Below are 21,972 nucleotides of genomic sequence, written 5' to 3'. Positions count from 1 at the left end.
AGTAAATATACTGCTTTAGAAATGTTTGTTATGAATACAAAACGGTATCTATATATGACTAGTTTTTTATATTTCACACTGCTATCACATGAGGATCTCTTTATTGACTGATTCACTCCTGTTTCATATGACTTATTTTGTGATTCAGATCCTTACCAACCCAATTTAACATTTTCTTTTGTACTGGTCACTTGCTTTGGGAATTAATCCACATTTACCCAATCACTCTTGGTTACTCTTGAAGAAAGTTATCACCCACCTCTAACTATATCCATAGTTAGGATCTTCTACTGATATATAGGCATACTGAAACTATATTTAATCAAAATTTTGTATAAAAGCAATGTAATCTTGTAGCTTTTATTCCAGGTATTCTGGATGTAGGAGACCAGTAATCTGCTGGCTTTGGAATTAATAAAATAATCATTTGTATTCTCTCTGGTTGTTGATATAATATAGCATAATATACAGTATAGCATAATATAACAATAAATGAAAAATGTTGACAAGAAAAACACATGCATAAATCATTTGTACTTGTTTATTGTTTACTTATTATATAACAATATAAGAAATCACATACAGGTAGTGGTTGATTAAAAACCATTTTTTTAGTGATCACTGAAGTTACAACAGCACAGAAAAAAGTGACTTATGACTGGTTTTCACATTTACGACTGTTGCAGCATCCCCCTGACTGTGACAGCCTCAATTGACCAACTTTGGGTTGAAAAACAATAATCAAGAAACCATCAAGGTACCCGCTACCAACATTGGCAGGGCAAGCTATTGTATATAAGCTGGGAACAAATTCCATACTTACTAGTACTGATGATATTACTTAATTTATATTTTGACCAATATTTTAGACCCTGTGAGAATAATGCTAGAAAATTAGTTAGAAATTTAGTTCCACTGATAAAGCCAAGCTGCTATATTATAACAATTATGTTCTACAAAACAAATTTGATTCATTACTCGATTCTGTTAGGTCTGCAAAACTGTACCATTAGTTCACTTCTGCTGAAAATCTCTGATCCAGGTTGTCTGTAAGAGAGTTGCACAATATACACAAGATAGTAACTAATACAAGGTATTTCCTTGCTTTGAAATTAATTTTTAGCTTTTCAGTCAAGATACACAATTGAATGAAAGATTTGTAGAAAGCAAAGCTCAGATGAGATAACTACTTATCTGACAATGCAAAAATATTGTTTTTGCATGTATGATCCCTGAGAGAAATAATAATGCTATGTAAAAGCAATTATTTTCATATTTTCTAAGCATCCTAGACTGCAACATTCATGATTTCCAGCCAGCATGTAACACACATCTGGAGGATACTGTATGCGGGCAAGAACATCGATGGAACCTGAAATATCTAAAATTCTGCTTAACTAGGCAGCATTTTAATGACAATGGTGATTAAGTCTCTGTATAAGATAGACAAACATACCTGCTTCTTCATTCTCACTGTCTTCTTCCATTCCTTCTCCAACAGTAACATTTTCTTCTTGTTTAGGAAGGGCTTCATCATGAATCTAGCCTCATAATATAAAATATTGCAGCTATTTTTAGTAATAGTTGGTGACTTTTTCTCTTCCAGAATGCAAATATTTCATATATTTACTGTAAAATATACCGAATTTAGTGAGAAGTTTAAGTAATTACCTCACTAGATAGGGCCACAAACTTAACCTGCCCAACCATACTAAATTTAATTCATTAATTTAAATTTAAATTAAATTAAGCTCTAAGACAGACTTCAATCTAACATTCTGAATTCAGAATTCAAGAGTTCCTATCCCATGATCACTAGGAACTATAGCTTCAATACCAGCCACTATTAAAAATACCACTATTTTTCTAGACAAGAAGAATACTCTTTCAAGGATCTCCATTTCTTTTAAAGGCCACCATTACTCTCTTACTTATTTATCTGGCTAATATGGTGTTCAAATCAGTAACTGTCTCTGACCATCTTATAGCCTACTCACTAAGCAAAAAATATAAACATACAACACCATAACATTAACATTTGAATAATAAATAATCTAAAAAGAAAAACCTATACCCAAGAAATAATTTAGTCAACAAGCTTTTATCTAAGGGATGTAAACATCCAATTCTTCAGCCCCCAATGGCCTGTTGAACCATAGGTGACGATAGGTCTCTAGGGAAATACTACTCCATAGAAGGAGGGCAGTAATTGATAAATTACCATATTCCAGAAGGTTACTAAGGTCTTAGCAGAACTCCCACCATAATTTTTTTGCTGTTGTCACTGAATTGATTACCCCCACCCCTGCAGCATCTTCCTAAATCACTATTGCCCATCAGTATGTGTTTACTTTATCTTGGGCAGCTAAGATAACCTTCAGACCTGAATGATTCTGCTGGATATGCATACTCTTGGCATATACTTCTGGAATTCTTTACCCTTCTAGGAATATCACACCACCATGATATAGCAGTAGAGCAGGACTTGAGGGAATCTTCCAACTCTATCATTCTAATGGCAATTAAATAGCAAGACTTGTAATTACCACCACTCTCTCTGCTCCATGATCCAAGACTCTCTTTTCTGCTTGTAGCTGCTCCAGAATGGTTTTCTGTAACAATGGTGCATTCGCTCCTCTTACAACAGCTACCAGTTCTCCCCCCTGAATTCAAACAGAAAGAGGTGACTTTATTTTACATATACAGTTCATGTCAACACACAGACACTATTATTGTCAATAGAAGACTTTTGATTATCTTTTACCATTGAAAACATGATATTATAAACATTGAAAGGGTTGCATTTTCGATTTGTACAGATATCGAATGAGGAAAACAGTCAAATTTAGCAAAAGATTTGAGAAAATAAGGCATGGAAAAAGAACTGAAGATGTAAATCTTTTTCCTACTTTTTAAAAAATTGGCTAATATATAAATGTCTGCAAATATAACCAGTGATAAATTAATTGATAATTTCATAATAAAATAAGCAAATTTATTTGAAAAAGTTTTGTATAATGGCTGGACTAGAAATTGTGATACCATAGGGAGTTCTAGACCTCCTTTGGCCATGGAAGTCAGGTGGGTAACTTTGGGCAGGTCTCTCTCTCTCTCTCCCACTCTCTCCCTCCCTCCCTCCCTCTCCAATCCAAGTCCCCAAAAATAAATAAATAGGGAAGTAATTTTGCATAAGAAATTCTTGACAAGTCCCATGTAATTCATAAAATCAAGAAAGGAATATTGAAATGGTTTTCAGGAAAGTGAATTCTTAGCTTTGCGTAAAAAGAGAATCTTCAAAACTGTAGGAATAAAATTCCCAATCTCATAAAATGAGTTAAGATGGAGTTTCTTTGGATGTTTTTTCCCTCATCTTTCATAGCTATACTATATTTTTCTCAGAAAAACTAAATACTTCATCACATATTTTTATAATTTATTATCCAGCATCACTCTTAATAAAAAATAAATATATCCTGCCCTATAGGAAGCAATTCAGTAATATTTCAATAGACTCCCTTAACTGTCCAGGACATATTTAACTGAGCACTCTTTAGATAGAATTTTATATTTATATTGTAGGAAATATAAATGATTCAAAGGAGGCATTATTTGTAGTGTTCACAACATTTAACATATAGACTGACTTAATACGCTATACTAAGTTATAATATGATTTGTTTTAGTTTAGTGTACTGTGTGTCCTAAATCATTTTGTGATCCAGCCTGTGGTGTTTGGCAACTATAGGTGCAAATCAGACCAACTGTATTTTATTCAACAAAGCATGGGTTGGCGACATAATGGCTGGATCTGGCTGTGGTATATGACACTCCATTCTAATAATATATATGAGCCATATTGGGTAGTTAGAAACTGTTGCATAAGCACTGAGCATTGATGACTATAATATTTTGCTTCTGCAGAACTTGTTAATTAAATAACTGTAGCTAAGTTTCGTGTTGTGCAAACTCAGTTAATTGTCATTTAATTAAAAAAATATTTAAATGTCATGAGTTACTGTGTTATGTGACCCCTTGTCTAGATGTGCTAATCACAGGCTTGCTCATCTATGTTTAAGGTTTATTTCTCTCATTGATTTTAGCTAAATTACTTTAAGAAAACATTATATAACAAATGCAATCCTTTCAAATCTTGCTAGCATTCGAACATTTGTCTTGTTCAGGATTATAATAAAAATAATATATAATTATAGCTCATAACATTTCAGAGTGTTATTAGTTACCTACATAATACTCACATATTTTATTTTTTATATTTATGAATTTATTAACCACTTTCAACATATCTCCTGGTGGTATACAAAAGCAACAGCAATAGTCAATGCAAACTGTAAAATATATTAATACCCCATCCTATCATATATAACATATTACATATTATATAAAACATAATGTAGAAATAATGCACTATTTCTGGTATTGGGAGTTCTATGATATGTACAAGTTGCTTATCAGGATAATATATATAGAATGCAATGCTTTCCAGCCAAACTATGCATCTCTACATACAAGTTAATGAGAATAATCAAACTAGCATGTTACATAGATATTTCTGGAAACATACATACTGTCTTTTAAACAAATCTGTCAAGGTTTATTAGAAAAAAAAATACTGATGGGAATATTGTCTAATGAAATTGGCCTTTCATACTAACTTACACCATAAAACAGAAATGTCGGCTCACATTTTCCACGATATTTCTCTAGAGCATCAATTGAATCTACTTCAGCCTAAATGAAAGCAGACAAGAAAACAAAATAAAACAAATCTCCATAACTTCACAGCATCCAAAATTTGGCATCCACTGCAAACAAGCACATATTTCTTAATAAGTAAAAGCATTATTGCCTATCATGCTACCAATACATCAGTGTGTCATGAAAGTATTTTTCAATGTTCTGCTGCTTAAGTATACTGTTCTAACTAATATGTTGACAGTGTTTGCACAACATATTGAACCACAAATAAACTAACCATATTTATACCACAGTATTTGTTTGTTTAATTTATGATGCACTGCATTTGTGGACCCGGAAAATTTGATTTATTAAATTGATAAAGTATGAGCATGCCATTCAGATAGCCAAATGGCTCAATTACACGTGGGCTTCTGAATGCAATTCAAAGTGTAGGAGTTCATCTATAAAACCTTTCTGGCATAGGATCTTAATTTTTTTAGTAGCACCTTTCTCTATTTCGGTCTGTTCTAGACAATACACAATACAATACAATACAATACATCCTCAACTTACGAGCCCAAAATTTCTGTTATTAAGCAAGATAGTTGTTGAGTGTATTTTGCCTCATTTTACAACTTTTCTTGCTACAGTTAAGTGAATAACTTCAATTGTCAAGTTAATAACATGGTTGGTAAGTGAATCTGGCTTCCCCGTTGATTTTGCTTGTCAGAAAGTCTCAAGAGGTGATCTCATGACCCTGTGACCCTTCAACCATCCTAAATATGAGTAAGTTACCAAGCAACTGAAATTTGATCACATTACCTTGGAGATGCTGCAAGGGCCTTAAGTGTGAAAAACGGTCCGTAAGTCACTTTTTCAGTACCGTTATAACTTGGAATGTTAAAAAAAGGGATGGAGATTTGCTCATATGGTTGCACTTACCATCTTAACTTTTTTGATCCTTTCTGAGAATTGGTCTTTGCTAAGCGTTTTAATAGATCTGAAGCTTTTTCTTACCACAGCAAAATGCAGCAGGTCACCGCCAACTTCATTTCTTATTTTCTTGAAGAGATTAACAACTGTTTTACATGGTCCACACCAGCCTTGATAAGCATCTACTACTGCAAAGAAATTAACCTGTATCAGCAGAACTGTGGCATGTCAGAATAATTCCAGAAATCAATCAAATATCTAGAATTGAAAAGAGTTAATTATTACAATAGTCTGATAAAACTAATCAATGCCTACAGACACCCTTTTCTATTTGTTACAAATTTTATATAGGAATTTGCTTCAATGGTTTGCAAGATACCACATAAAATATCAATAAATTCTGTATCAACCCAAAGAAGGATTTTTTGTTGATGCTTCTCCCTACAAATGGGTGTCCCCAAAGTACTAATTGAATTGGAGAGTTCAGGTTTAGCTATAGCTTGCTGTTGCCAAGGAAATTCTTCCATTTGTTAGCATGTTTGTTCACAGATATTATTGTGTAGCATGACTTAGCAGAGGTATGGTTCATATTTCAGTAATGATCTGAACATTAATATTACTGAACAACAAAAGAGAAAACGAGCCTCATAAAATAACTGTAATTCAAAATCTTACCAATCAATCCTTTGGATCCCAGAAATTCTTCCCAATGTTCTTGATTATTGACAACCATCTATGTGAAAATTAAACCATATTACTGAGAAATCAGGCAATAAGGCAAAATAGCTTTTTAAAGCATAGCTTCATGAAGAAAGATTTGATGGATTAATACACGAAAAAATGCATATTTGTGTTATTAAAAATTACTTGTAGAAGATGAAGTCATCATTTAGTAACATTAGATTTTAAAAAATCTTTGGTCAAAAATGCAAACTGTTAATGAAGAAAAAAACCATTGGAAATATTAGGATATAAAGCAAGAATATTTGTGAACATTTTTCTTGCTGAGTGCAGGAGTGTTATTGGAAAGTGGATATATTGAAGCCTAATGTTAGGCTGCTGATAGGCTGATGAAAGATTAGCAGTAGTCATGTCTCTATTGTAAAAACAAAAGATTAGTGCTGAATCAATCCAAATCTAAAGTAGCAACTTTATAAAACTTTATTTACAGGACAAGTATTTCTGTTGCATTAAGGTAACAATATGGAAATTAAAATATAAAATATGTATCTTAATCTGTAAAAGAACAAAGTATTTCAGAAACATCACATGGAATGTAATGGCATTCATCATAAATAATAATAAAACATTTATTGTGTTACAAAGTTTACATTGCATGGTCAGATGCATGACTCTGCCTATGGAACTTTTAGTAAATGCTTGTTTTTCAATGAACACTAAATTGATGAAATAGTATCCATCTCTGAAGTATAAATATTACTAAGAAAACCAAAATCAAAACATGCTAATGAAATTATATGATACTGAAATTTATATCATATATGAAATTATCAAAACCAAATTATGCATTAACTTATATTGCTAACAGAAACACAATATGTATGATAGAGTTGTACAGAATTGTCACTGTCTTGGAAATTTAATCCTATTCCAAAGTATTTTTACTTTTTCTCAACTTTTTCTTAGTCATTGACAAGATTAAGCTAAGCATGTCATGAAAAGAACAAAGCAGTTCAGCCAGTTTTCAATAATCTATCCTCCAAGAAAAATAGGACAGAAAGTGACTGAAAGTATAGAATACATTTCCCCTTCCCAAAAGCACTGCTTTCCATCCAGCCGCTAACCATCTCCCCCTGCTGCCTGCCTAACTGTCTGGCAAGTCTGTCAGCAGGAATTACGTGATAGAACAGAAGGTACATAAAACTAGAAAATGAGTTGTGCTTCTATGTTCCAATAAAACAGAGAGTTTTGAGCAAATTATTATTTTTTTATGCTGCCAAACATCACTAAGGAAATGTGGGTTAAGCACATTACAGAAACATGTTACTTACAAACTGACCCATGGAATAAACACAATAAGCACAACTAAGATTTGAACAATCTATATATAGTATGGCAAAATAATTTATGTAGAATCAAAGGCAAAGACTATTTGTATAGTTATATTATTGGATGATGTCGATGTAAACATTGCTATATTCCTCATAGGAAGGAACTTTTGTTCAACTAATTTTGTCCTGAACAAAAAAGTTAAATCTCAGAACATCAAATCTCAAAGCTTTAACAATCTGAATATTGCATTCTGTACATGGCAGATCACTTTAAGATCACTTTCTAAGTAGTTGGCTCAGAGTCACCTGGAAAAATTCCACCAAAGCCAACAGGTCTTTGATCGAAATAGTTGGCAGAGTTGAAAAATAATCAATTTCTTCTTCTGGCCACATGATGGCAGGATTTATAGAGATTATATCCCTTATGGAATTATTTATATACATAAAGAAATCACAAATATATTCCTATAATTCCAGACTTAAATATTTCCAGAAGAGTAGCCCTGTTACTCTGTTGAAGCAAAGCCAATAAAGAGACACGTGCACCTTAAAAAACTGGTACATTGTATCATAACTTGTACTGACCATAATTTATCAGAATAAGAGGACTGTAGTGTATGGATGTTTATGCCATGGTCAACTTTTAACTTTCAATGTTCTGTGTCACAATTTCAAGAAGCTGTTTAAAATCAGTTTTTAAACAGTTGAACAGCCCTGGGGAAAGTTGTGGCTTTTTCAAGGAGCTGCTGACTGATGCAAGCAGAGGGTCTCTACTCATTTTAATGCATCTTTGCTTGATGCATTAAGGTCAACCTTAATATGTATATCACTAAATGCTACTAGCATGTTTCAAATATACTGTGGTAGAAACAAGCATTTAGAGTTACAGTTTTTGTATTATTTCACAACATTCTCTAAAACCCACTGCTTGGCACCATCATAACACTACTTCTGAAAGGTTTGTTCATCTTCTTAGCCTTCTCTTATTGTTCATCTGCTCTGGACTTGACAGTATGAGATATTAGCAAATACATCTGAGTTCTCTTTGGGGAGGATTTTGAGGACTGGGCTTGGGAAAAGCCACAATATTTGTGGGGAGGAGGAATGAGACATAATCAGGCACATACTAAAGGCATTTTACTTAAAAGGCTTGCAATGACTAAAATAAACCAGCAGGATTTTCTTCAAAAGTAGCTGTAATATTTTGGATCACATTATTTTCATGAATAGCTTAGATGAATGTCAGAATGCATGTGTTAGGAATGTGAGTCACTTGACAGCTATTTGGGATGGAAATATATAAACCAGGATAGACATTTTAATACTGTCTCTTTAAGAGCATGCTAAAAACTGCAATTGGGTGTGGTTACTCAAACGGCCATAAGATGGAGCCAGAAACCTGGGTTGTCTAGCCTTAGTCTCAGAAGAGAGTGAATCTCTGTTTCCTTCTGTTGGAGAGTATTGCCGTTCCTCCATTTTTCCTAATTGACTGCTATTTCTGGATTTGATGTAAGTTTGATACTGAACTGTTTTTTGACACTGGAATTTGTTATTGGATTATCCCTGGATTGAAAACTGACTGATTTAACCTGTGAATGACTTTGGACTGCCTATTTTGAACTTTGCTTAAGCTTTCTGGAAGTAAAAACCTACATTTACTGTACAGTGTATCTGTGTACTGTGTGTGTATTATTCAAACACTACTCTCAAATACGTCTCCCTGTATGCGTTCATTCTCCTAATGGGGAATTACCTCAACAGCATGTATATTGGACTGATCCTGAATGATTGACAAATGGATCAGGTTCGCCCATATGTGCTAAAACACAATATGGCTTGTTTGAGTTTGGTTATCAAGTTGTGTGAACCCAGCCCAGTATGGTTTATTCAATGCATCATGGCTAAACAAGCCATGGCTTACCAAGCTGTATATAGCAGACAAAACTCTCTAAATAAGAGTCTAGAATTATCTCCCTCAATGACAGGGGAGTTTAAAGGACAATTTTCATGAATATTAAACTGAACAAGACATTATGCCTGCATTGAAATGAGAACATTGGTTAAACTACAATACCGTTTAGAATAATGTCTACTTTTGATCTGAAAATTAAATAGAAGTTTGTCAGCAATTTCTGCACTGCCATGTTTAACATTAGTTCTTGCCATTTATTTTCTGAATCATCAAATTAGATTAAAAACAAAAAACTTCATGTTTGGGAGACTGGTGATTTAGCTTTCTGTTTTACAGCTACAGTTTTATCTGTAGATTTCACTGGCAAGATATACTGTACTAGGGCTTTTTTGTCCTCTCCATACAAGCAGAAAATACAGAACAATCGCACTGGGTGAGTGATACCTCATACTAACCTGCAAGGCTAATTCCCTTTTTCTGCTGGCCATTATGCTGTGAAACAATCAAACAAAAAACAGGCATTACATTATGTAGCACTACTGTCCAAATCTAAAATATCATTAATATTCACTACTAATAAATGCAACCACACACACACACACACACACACACACATTACAGATAAAAATCCTCAATTCATCATTTGCTTAGTGATCCTGCTTCCCTGGGTTAAGTGTTCACTTCCATCTGGAGACTTCATAATCACTGAATTTTTGCAGAAATCCATGTTAAGCATTAAAGAATTGTGTGACCCTTCTGGCAGCTCATATTTCACTAATTTTTATTCTATGACATGATTATAACTTGCTGAAAAACCATCAGCCATTATTAGAAGAAGTAAACCTGGGAGGAAAAAACTGGAGCTCTAGCCAGGAGTTTAGCATCATTCTTCATGCCCTAAACTCAATTTTAGTTATTCTTGTTTCCAACCTGAAAGAGGTATTCAGTATTCTCTGGAAGCAATGAATATGGACTTCAGAAATTTGTTAAATGTAATCATTGGTACAAAACATTCACGGTGACATGTAGCGTGAATGCTTGCTTAGAATTACGTCTCACTCTGTTAAAGGGATTTTCTCTCTTTTAGATATGCTTCGACCTGGCAGTCTTTTTTAAATAAATGGTATGGCAATAGCCCTTATACCAAGTCTGATGAGTAATAGGCCTGCCACATTTATGATTTTCTTATGTATTTCTTATGATATTTATCCCTTTCAATCTGGTCAAATCTAGGCAGTGTACAAGTCAAAATATAATAAACAATAACCATAAAATAGCATAGTAACAATATCAGAATTTATCTACAAACCCGCTGCATTTTTATCCAGGAAATAATAATAAGCCCCCTTTTCCCCCCGAAGGGCTTGAAATAATCAGAAGAGCTAATCAAAGGAGCTATGTTTGTATGTTTGCCTCTGGGCAACTTGTTCCACAGGGGAATGAAAATGCCTGTGTCCCATCCCACCAGAATTCCTAAGAGGTAGGGGCCTTCAGTTGAATCTTTGATTCTCTCTTGATAATATCCATATCAGTCATGTATGACTGAAAGGTTAGTGGCACCAAATACTGTGTATTAAATCTTGCACCCTAATATGTATGCAGGTGATTGCCACTTTAATTAATTAGTGAAAATTCCTTTAACCAATTTAAAAAGTTTTCCTGTTAACCAAGTTGTGGGTTTTTCTTAAGCATTTGTTTTTAATGATAAAATCTGAATTATCTGTAAAATCTTTAAGAAAATATTGCCATAATAGAAAACCCATTTATTCACAGTCTCTTTCAAGATAGGATGCTGCCAAATGTGGCTTTAGTGGTGCAATTGTTCTCATCAGTTTATAAACAAATTGAGTTTTATCTTTTTTTTTTGTTAGTATGAATAAAGTATCCTGAAATATCTGTTAAGACATCAAACGCTCCTGAAATCTTGCGAGTTCCCTATTATTTTTTGATGTTTGCTGCTCTTTCATAGCTGGCTGGAGAATTCTGGTAGTTAAAGTCCACAAGTCTTAAAAGTAGCCAAGTTTGGGGACCCCTGTTGTAAAGCATCAACATCAACATAATAATCTGGCTACAGTATTTTCCAGAACAGGGCAGATTTATATAGATTTTTAAAAACATGGACGAGAAATGAGACGGGGCTAATTCTATCTGATCAAGGGTGACCAGGCTCTTTTGATGACAATATACAATGCTCCTGGTGAAAAGCTAGCTCTAAAACATGGCTGAAAAGTGGTTGTGTGGTTTGGCAGAATAAGTACTTATGAAGTATTGTTTTTTTCAGAGCTAGCAATGCAATGCTAATCATACCAAGAAAAAAAGGCACAGAAGATTAAGAAGCAAAAGCATAAAAAGGAAAGGTGGATTTGAAATATCAGTTCTTAGAACGGTAATAATTCAACATAATGTACCTGTTCAAGGGTTCGGCAACAGCTCCCAGGCAAACAACAGCGTCTCTTGTTACCATAGCAACAGGGGAGGCAGAAGAGAATCAGTTCTGACAAGCATGTCAATTCTTTCCCCACCTGCTGTTGCTGTCGTCCCTTTTTGTGCAGTCAAATAACATGCTGTCTTTTGTTCCTCAACTGGATGGAAGAATTGAAGATCAGGAACAAATCTTACAACTGAACTTCATTTTGGGAGTACATGCTTGGCCAGATAATGAAATCTGACATTAAATATGTGCTTTCTAAAATGGCAGAACTGGTGAAGATAATGAAATCAATAGTGGTCCTCACATTTTCCAGTTTACCTGAATCAAGAAGGGTAAGGTGATTGCTCCCTTTGGACATTGATTGCTTTTGTTTTAGAGCATTATTCTTCAAGGATTATCCATTGAAATTTGCTAAATGTCTGAAGGCTTATTTGATTTTGGAAATTAATTAATGTTCAGAGCATTTAAAATATAGTGGTAAGAAGAGAGAAGAATCCTGTAATCTATCATTATTTGTTAGTTTATAATTAACATTGTTAATTATACTTTTACCAAGGAGGAAGTATATTGCAATTTATTAGAGTATATACATAGGATTGTGGCCAAATAAGTCTTGCAGGGGAGAAGAACCTAAGCATTTTAAATATAGTACAGCAGTTAACAGTCCACCAATGGAAATGAATAATGAACAGTCAATGAATTTCAGGTCAAATTATTGACAATAAAAAATGCCATATTCAGTTGAATTTTGATTCTGTTGGTGTATCAAACACCTATGGTCCAAATTCACCTTTACAGATTTTACTGGATCCTTCATAAATATGCCTGAATTGTGCTGGGTAGGCTAAAGGCTCACCTAGACCAGAATTGATCTTACAGAGCTAAGAGAGGCTTGTGGGAATACATACAAAGAAGGAACACAATACACTCCCTGTCATGTTCCATTCCGAGCTGATAATTGATTTTGGGAGCTATAAATAGAATAATATGTTCTCTTAGCTCCTAGTTTAGTCAAGCTAATGGAAATAAATTAGAGACCTAACTTTTTCTGATAGCAGTGGTCAACTTATTTAAAGATGATAATGATAATACCACTAGTATACCATAATAAGATAAAAGATAACCTTTATTGTCACTTTTGTCTGTGAACACACTGGCACACATTAAAAAAAATGAAATTCTGATGCCCAATCTCAAAAGTATATATACATACATATATATACATACATGCACACACACATTAATCACAGTCCATTTTGAATACATAGCAGAAAAAAAGAGTCTTGAGAGTTAACAAGGTTGATACCATATGGAATAAAGCTATTAGAAAAATCTAGCTGTTCTGCTTCAGATACCATGAAGCCTCCTCCCAGAAGGTATGAAAGAAAACTCATAATGGAGAGAATGTGTGGTGTCCCAGACAATACTGCGGACCCTGGTCAAGAATCATTTATATGCAATATCCTGGATAGAAGAAAATGAACTTCCAATAATCTTTTCTGCTGTCCTCACCACTTTCTGCACAGCCTTCCTTTCCAAAACAGTAATATTTCCAAACCACACAGTAATATAATATGACAGGATGCTTTCAATTGTCCATCTATACATTCTATAGAAAGTGGTAAGGATAAGGCAAAGAAGATGTGCTCTTCTCATACGATGTAGAAGATGCAGGCCCTGCTGTCCCCACAACACCAGCATCGTGCTATGTTGAACGACCAAGCTAACCTGCTCATAAGCTGCACACCCAGAAACTTGATACTACCTATTTAATAATACCTATGATTTTTGAAACATTACATAACCTAGAAGACAGTCTAATCCTTTTGAACTGGTCATAACCCATGTCAAATTGCTTTAATTCCCTTGATGGATATTGTATCCTGCAAATAGGAAATTATTTAATTACTGGACTATTCAACTTTTATCCTGTCTTCTTGCAATAATAAACTTCATACTGTTAAGTAAAAATATGTCTGATATTTCAAGTTAAATCTTAAAATATAAAACATGAAAACTAAATAAAATTGTTAACTTTATAATTAATGTAAATTCTTTAAAGGCCTGGTTACCATACCTTCTGAACATATGATTTGATTCTCTGGGTTCTTTTAGAGTACTTGCTTTTGGAACAATTGATCATGTTGGCAATATGGAGACAGGCATTGGGTAGTGTTATCTACTTTACTCTTTGCTGGGAAGTTCCATTGTTCTTGTATCCAGTCTTAATTATCCATTATCTATTTACATTTTTTAGAATTTTGGAGTAATTTCTCATCATTAGGTATATGAGACTATATTTCTGCTTTTTCCATGAAGCCTGTGAGAAATATTTCCAGGGTTCTTTTTAAAGATTGAAAACGGATTTTATGACAGTGACGTAGTTAAACTGAGTTTAGATAAGGCTGCTCTTTGTGATGGATTGTACTAAGAAAAAAAAGACATTCTTGTTAACAGATCCGATACAAACTCTTATAATACTGTAAAAATTCAATTAAAGCTTCATATGTTTTATAAACTGCTAGAAATTGCTTTTTTAAAATAATCTTTTATTTAAAAAAATAAAATCAGATTCATATCATTTGGTGGATACTCCATTTTGATACTTTTAGAATTGGCATTTCAGGGGAAAATGGATTTGTTTCAGATACCTCAGGTAACTTGGTCTCAGTATTAGTTTCCATATTTTGGGGTCATTATGTATTTTTGTGAGGGAGCATGTGACTGATATTTTTATCAGTTGTAAACATACACATACAATCAAAAATATTCAGATGGGGTAACATAGAGACTTGAAATATTGGAATTACAATCACATATAAATATTAGGTAAAGTAAAAGTTTCCTTCCAGTCAAGCTCAACTGCTAAGACTTCTTGGCAATAGTGTGGCAATGGTCATGGGTAGGTTTTTATTTCTCAGCTTATAGCTCTGGTATTTGCTGGTCGTTTCCATCAAAATTAATTGGGCCAAGCCCAACCTAGCTACTGAGCATAGATAAGGTCACCATGTGATGTCACTGGTAAATCATATAATCACAATCAGAATAATCAAAGTATTTGAATTATTCATACCACACAATTACCGTAAATCCTTATGTCCATCTCTGTCAAATATTTGATCATTGTAATCCTAAACACAGAAGCATTTTTAATAAAATATTACATGTTACAAAGTTTACATGGTTTTCATTAACATCAATTGTCTTCAGACTACATATAATTTTTTTGGCCTTGAATCAAGTAAAATGGTAACTTGAGTTTATCTGTTCAAATACCAAATTGCTCATTATCACTACATTTTATTTAAAAGAAGAACTGCAGTTACACAATTCAGGTGTTATCTTTAACAATGAACCATATACCAAAGATCAAAGACAAAGTCTATACAATTGTTTCTGTAACCAGTAAAAGGAATAAGATTGTTATAATTTACTTCTATTCTATTCCACACCAAGATTACTGTGTTATTTTAAACACAGAATAAAATTACGTTTTCTAGATTCCAAGGATAAAAAAATAAAGACTCCATTGAACTGAGATAAGTTCCTGATGATTATATAGATATACCATTTTCATAGCAAAAACTGTCTATTAATCTTTGGCACTTTCTGTATACTATCTAAGAATATGATTTTCATATTTTTCACGTTTTAAAACAATTTTTCACATATCTGAAAAATACATTTTCATACAACTCTACTGAACTGTATTAGGGCTGATTTGATGTCATGTACCTGAACAACAAATCATAGTATGCTGTTAACAGCACTATATACACACACAGTCATATTAATTGCATACTACACTAATAATACAATAAGTTTATAGTCATTTAATAGAAGAATCTAATATTTCCTGGTAATCTTGTTTTTTAAAGTTTTTCCAAGATAGCTTATAACACGCAAGGAAAATTATGCTAATAATGATTACAGCTCCTCCAATTATATCATAAACGCTGGGGAAGATGTGTAGTATAAGAAGCTGAAGAATCATGGCTATCACAATCTCCAAATGTTGCACTGTGCTAACCAATGCTGGATGGAATTTGCTCAAGGCATAGTAGACACCAAGAAAAGCCACAGTGGAACATATACAGATGCCAATGAGATAGCTCCAGCTTTCTCCATTCAATGGAATTATTGGCTCTTGAAGGAAAAACATAGTTGAAGCTCCCCATATTGTTCCAGTCCAACCAAAAGTAAATAATGCTGTCCACATACTGACATTATCCTTCAGGGATCTATATACTATCATGGACAGAGCTGTGGTTAAGCCTGCCATAACTGTCATTGTATATCCAAAGACTTCCTTCCAGATATTCAACAGAGAATTTTCTTCATCAACAATGTTAGGGATCATGACCAAACAAACACCAAAGATACTACTCACTACAGTAATTACATCAATATAAGCCATGCGCTCATCCACTAGTAAAAATGCTAAAATGGCACTGAAAACAGTGGTGGTAGCTCTCCACATAAGAGTCCCATTGCTTGGGGGAACAATTGCAAAGGAAGTATAAGCACAGGTAATGGAAATAACATTACATATTCCGTAGAAGAATAGCCGCAATCTATGGCCTTTTGGTCCAAAGGGGTCTTCATGGTAATAGCACACTACTAAAATAGAAAAAACTTGTAAAACAGAACGAATGAAAATCAATTCAAGAGATGGCACTTTGGAACGATCGGCAGCAAGTCTGGTTATCAAAGCTACACAACCATGGGCCAAAGCAGATCCAAAAAGCACAGCCCAAGTTTTTCTGGACTGAAAAATGCTTCCTTCTATAAAATCTTGGCCTTGTTCATTCTTGTTGACTTCTAGTTTCTGCCCTGTCTGAAATGGAATGTCAATTGTTCCAAAGAAGGACTTTCCTGTTCGTTGTCTATCACTCAACAATCTTCTTTTTGGATTATCTTCTGTAAAACTCTCATTATCTTCACTAGGTTCCTCATACCCTTCTTCTCCAGGCTGTGGATAATAAGAACTATATTTCACTGTCACAGTGTTGGGATGAATTTTCACTCGTTTTTTCACAGGATATTGCTTGGAAGAATCCATTTCATCAGATAAGAAGGACTGATTGCAAAGAAAAACAAATATATATTTATATATTTGATAAAATTGTTGCATATCTTACTAGTGGTATTTAGAATAATCCTAATTCATTAGTGTTCTAAAACCATATTACATAAACTGAAGTACTTTCAGAAGAAATGAAATGTCTCATTCTAAAATCCAATATAGTAAATAAATTGTAAGGAAAGAGTCTGTCTCATCATAATAAATGCATTTGCTGTCTCTTTTTTGGGAGGGAGGGGGGAAGTCCCTTTATGTCAGTATTGACTTCTGGTAACTGTCTGAAAAAGTTTCTGCAGTTTTCTTGGCAAGATTTCAGGAGTGGTTTGTTATTGCTTGCTTCATAGGGCTGAAAGAGAGACTGACCCAAGGTCACCTAGAACTCATGATCTCCCAATTTCTAGTCTGGTGCCTTAACCACTTCAAACTTCTAATTTAGACAATTTAAAATATAGGCTTGATATTTATCTTTCTTTCTGCATCTACATTTACTTTTATCCTTCCAAATATTTTTAGGAAATGATTGAATCTAAAATCAAATTAGAATTAATTTTGCTTTGAATCTGAATATAAATCAGTTTTTATGCCTGTATGTAACAGCTCAGATGGTGCTAGTAAACATATTTTGACATAGTTAGGATTGTTAAATATGTGTAGCATTGAGGGAACTAACGAACAATATTATATATTTACAATGGCTTCTTGAAAAACTGTAGATTATTCTTTACATTTAAACATGAGAGAGCTGGATCAAAGCCCTAATTAATGCTGAATTTTATTTCCCATCAGAGGCCCATGGTAAACATAAAACAGATCCTTTCCACTGTTTTTCCAAGATCTGATGTTCAGAAGCATGTTGTTTTATATTCTAAGAGGCAGCATATATCAGCTAATAGCCATTAATAAGGGGGATACATCTAAAAATGTCCATTGTGCTCCAATAGCATTGGTTATTTGAAATACTATATTATATTGTTACTGTGTTAATAGAGTCATATCTTTAGCTTCTAAAAATATTATATAAAATATTATAAATCACAGATTGTGATTTAAATGAATTCCTTTCAATCTATTTAAACTCAAGCATGACTGTTTATAATTGAAAAACATTTATAAGAGATAATGTTATTAGAATGTTATGAAATGCTAAAGAAGAATTATGAAGAAAAAATATGCTAATCTCTCTATCAACTGAAAATGAAGGGAAAAAGATACACTCTAGGCTATGCTGATTTATATATCATTGCTTCTTCAAATAGAGAAACATGATGTTCCTTGTAACGTATAGAACATAATTCTAGGCTATGTTAGCTGATTATGGGAATTTATTTAAATTATGATTATTCTCTGTGAAATCTTTCCAACTGGAATCACTTTAAAATTGCATGCACATTAATAGAAACAGAAAGATTTTGCTTAAATAAGCATGCAGTGACATCTAGGAATTAAATTTGTAATGCAAGAAGAGAAACGAGAATACAATCAAAATTGAAAAAATAGTCCTTTACCTTTTGTTAGAGGACGTTGTATAACAAAATAACCAAAGGCCAATTATATTAGGGATAAGGAAGCTGCTCTGCAACGTTCAGCCATGTATCCATTTCTGCCTTCTAAATTCATAGAAAATAGACCTCAGTATTGTTGCCTTTGAACTGGAAAGTCAAAAATAGAGCAAATGGTATCATTTCTGGCCATACGTTGAAGCCGTAGTATAGATCTTTTTGCTACTCATCTACCTTCACAGAAAAAGAGAGGATAATACAACTAAAGAGTCAAATGCACTGAAGACATTAGAGGAAAGTGAGCATGCTCAGCAGAGCTCAAGGGCATTTGACAACACCTTCATTTTGGACTGCGGAGTGGAATCAGTATTGCTTTTACTAGTTATTCCGGCAGTGAAACACATTTTTACTGAGATGCTACCTATTGATCAATAGCAGGACTTTCCTGAACTAAACATTGTTGAGAGAGATTGGAAACAAAAGTGCTTGAGAGAGTTACTGATTTGTCCCTCCTAGTCAGTTGGTTAATAAGTGAATAGGATTATTAAATAGTATTTTCTCTTGCTAGAGCCTCACCAAAAGTACCAGGATTATACTAAAGCGCTATGAGGCAATTAATCTGAATACCTGAGAAAACGCATAATGTTAAAGATTGACATAACCTTCAAAATATTGTACATGAAAAAATTACCTACCCTTGATTTTCAATTGCCTTATTCATATACAATTATTCATCAATTAACAGCTTTACCCATATAAGTCTATGCAAAAGTACCACCAAATTCATTGAGTTTACTCTTCCACTTATATAGATTTTAACCTCTTGGTACAATGCAAACCAGTGATTTGGAAACTAGTAAAATCAAACATTGTTCTTAAAATTATTTGTTGAAAACATTTCTATACTATTTTTGTTGAAATAAATATTAGAATGGTTTACCATTAAAAATTACAGATATTAATAAACTAAAACAAAGCAGTAAAAATATACAATAAAGCATTCTATTAAATAAACAACTTACATTACTTACATTCAGATATCAGAGCTCAAGTAAGTACACATGGGCAAAGTACACACTGTGACGTCATGTTCCCATTTTCCCATCCCTGTGACTTGCTGCACACATGCCCATGGCCCTGATTGCTTTACATATGCTGTGCAAACGAGAAACTGTCATCTGTTCAATAAATAAGCTGTATCTCAGGATGAGTGAAAATACCGCCTTTTTCAAGAAAATGTGAACAGCTTAATTATTTCTTCTTCCTTCTTTTAAACTGCCAGTCCTGTCCTCTAGCCCACAACATCTAAAGTCACGAATGTAACAAGACCAGACAGCAACCCTGGATTAGTAACTGCTATAGTTCTACCAATACGGTAAGTTCAGTAGCATTTTTTTTTACAAGTTAACACACAATATTTCTCCCAACACACACAACGTCGATTCCAAATGAATCAGGCCTTCCTTTCCGCAGACAAACGGTCCTTCCGAGCGTGCAAGTGCCCTGTCAACTGTCAATTGCTAATCACAATCACAGAGGCGGTAGCAATGCTCGCTGCACAGCACAAAACTCAGCCGCAGCCTCGGGGCAGTGGAAGGAAGGGAAGCCTGATACATCTGGAAGAGGTCAGGTTGAGAAGACTATGAGAATAAATCCTCTCGTTGGAAAAGCTAGGGACTTCTGAGGTGTGAATCCGTCATCTTTTCTCGCTAATTTCCAAATTCAGAGCCCGAAGGACGCGAAGCAAACCGATTGCCGGCCGCACAATAAGGGAGCGAGGCGGAGTCGAGGAGGCGGCCGCCGTCTGGAGGGAAAGAGCGCATGCGTCTTCCCAGTCCGCTCAGTCATGGCTGCTTTGCGGGCGGTTCCTGCCTTCCTTCTGTCGAGAGCTCTGTTGAGAGGTTGCCGCTCGTTTAGCGGCAGCGGTCCCCGGACCCGGGCCGCCACCGTGCCCGAGCGTATCGAAGAGAAGCGTCGCGCTGCGTTGCTCGGAGGCGGCCAAGCGCGCATAGACGGGCAGCACAAGCGGGTGAGCGAGCGCCTCCTTTCCTGTCGCTGCAAGCGAGCGAAGCCCTTCGCGACCAGTGGCAAGCTGGCTGCTCCTGGCGTGCCGTGTCACCGATTTCTGAGGCAACACCTGGTCAGGACTAAGAGAATGCCACTTGGGGCACCATTGAAAAGTCCATATACATGACCTATAGTCCTACCCCCCCCAACACAATTCCTCCTGCCATCCAGCCGAGGTAGAAAAGAACCCGACACCTTCGTCCGGACTTCTCCACCGCGGTGTTAAGGTCGTCTCTCTTGTTTTTCTTCTATTTAATGAAAACTACAGATGCGAGAAAGCAGATCGCCCCCGTCTATTCCTTCGCTGAAGTTAGCAGTTTGTGGAGCTAGGTGGTCAGGAAGAGGTCCAAAGAGACCACCTTTCAGCTTTCTCTCATGCTGTGTTTACAATCTCTAAATTGAATAGAGCTTCAGTGATCCATCAGACTTCATCTTTCCTTTCTCAGAATTAATGCAAGGCAGACAGGCGATAGCTTCCTTGGTAAGGCTAGAGAGTCATTAAGTATAATGGGAAAGGCCCTGTCTCGCAGAATCTTCTGAACACCCCTGTGATATGCTTCCAGTTTACTTTGGAACAGGAGATAAATAATGTTGGAAATGCAATAAAAATACATTAATTAACTTAAATATTGTACATAAATACCTTTGGGGCCTTCCTATTTCCTCAACTCCTGGTGTCGTCCTTTTTTGAACCTGAATGAGAAGTACCTGAGTAACGCAAAGTGTGTTTACTACTCTTCGTGTACAAGGTTAGCTTATTTAATTTGCCATCTCTTTTCCTCCCTCTTTCTCCTGTGAGGGATGCAGAAGGACGGAAGCTGGAGGATTTTCCATACGGTCCTGTGCGACTCCATTATGTAAACTTATTGCAAATGAAGCTGGCTAAAGAAAAATGCCTTTCCAAATGTTAACTTCTTCCTCTACTTTGATCATAATAACACTGTAACTTGCTGTCTGGGTTATCCTTATTAATCTGTCCCCAGATCAATAGATTTCCTGCTTCTTTACTTTTGTCATCTATGCTGGAAGAGCACACACCAATTGCTTTTCTTTGTGCAGGAGGTTCTTTGAGGAGATGTGGTAATTTATTGACATTTTGTATGGGCCCTTTTTATTTGCTCCTGTGGGGTCACATATTTCTGTCTAATGCATCCATTGGTAGATAAAAACCAATAACAATAATTGTGCTGTTGTCATTATAGCTAGAAAGAAAACAAGCAAAATTTGTGTTAGTTTCACCTGGTTAAAAGAAGAAAAAAAAACTTGTTTTCACTGTTCCATTAATGAACATGTAATAAATAAATCTGGCCTTTCATTCTGATAGACTTTGATTCTTT

At 34.7% G+C, this 21,972-nt stretch overlaps 3 protein-coding genes across 4 annotated transcripts in view; 1 reads left to right on the top strand and 2 right to left on the bottom strand.

Moving 5' to 3' along the window:
- Positions 1-527: 527 nt before the first annotated feature.
- On the bottom strand, positions 528-12,145 carry NME9 (NME/NM23 family member 9). 2 transcript variants are annotated; one of them, XM_087933885.1, is made up of 8 exons: positions 11,964-12,145; positions 10,011-10,047; positions 6,307-6,364; positions 5,716-5,819; positions 4,678-4,749; positions 2,547-2,663; positions 1,457-1,546; positions 528-1,047 (listed from the first exon to the last, which is right to left on the bottom strand). In XM_087933885.1, the coding sequence occupies exons 1-8, from the start codon at positions 12,017-12,019 to the stop codon at positions 1,015-1,017; spliced, it is 567 nt and encodes a 188-aa protein (XP_087790011.1). In that variant the 5' UTR covers positions 12,020-12,145; the 3' UTR covers positions 528-1,014. The 2 variants fall into 2 exon arrangements, with proteins under 2 accessions (XP_087790011.1, XP_087790010.1); XM_087933884.1 differs by having other exon boundaries at positions 1,457-1,541; positions 11,964-12,137.
- Positions 12,146-13,094: 949 nt separating this feature from the next.
- SLC35G2 (solute carrier family 35 member G2) lies at positions 13,095-20,374 on the bottom strand. Its single transcript, XM_026701357.2, has 3 exons — positions 19,600-20,374; positions 18,575-18,718; positions 13,095-17,066 (listed from the first exon to the last, which is right to left on the bottom strand). Exon 3 carries the CDS (start codon positions 17,046-17,048, stop codon positions 15,816-15,818), a length of 1,233 nt encoding a protein of 410 aa, XP_026557142.1. The 5' UTR covers positions 17,049-17,066; positions 18,575-18,718; positions 19,600-20,374; the 3' UTR covers positions 13,095-15,815.
- Positions 20,375-20,414: 40 nt separating this feature from the next.
- PCCB (propionyl-CoA carboxylase subunit beta) overlaps positions 20,415-21,972 on the top strand; it is a 31,931-nt gene continuing 30,373 nt past the window's right edge. Inside the window, exon 1 of the mRNA XM_026701354.2 lies at positions 20,415-20,597. Coding sequence (XP_026557139.1) covers positions 20,415-20,597 — 183 coding nt within the window. The remainder of the gene's footprint in view (positions 20,598-21,972) is intronic.

The sequence above is a fragment of the Pseudonaja textilis genome, chromosome 4, assembly GCF_049901715.1.
Source record: "Pseudonaja textilis isolate UNSWEBS1 chromosome 4, rPseTex1.2, whole genome shotgun sequence".
In the NCBI taxonomy this organism is placed as follows: Eukaryota; Metazoa; Chordata; class Lepidosauria; order Squamata; family Elapidae; genus Pseudonaja; species Pseudonaja textilis.
The sequence above is the reverse complement of the archived record's forward strand: the minus strand, read 5'-3'. Positions and strand labels throughout refer to the sequence as shown.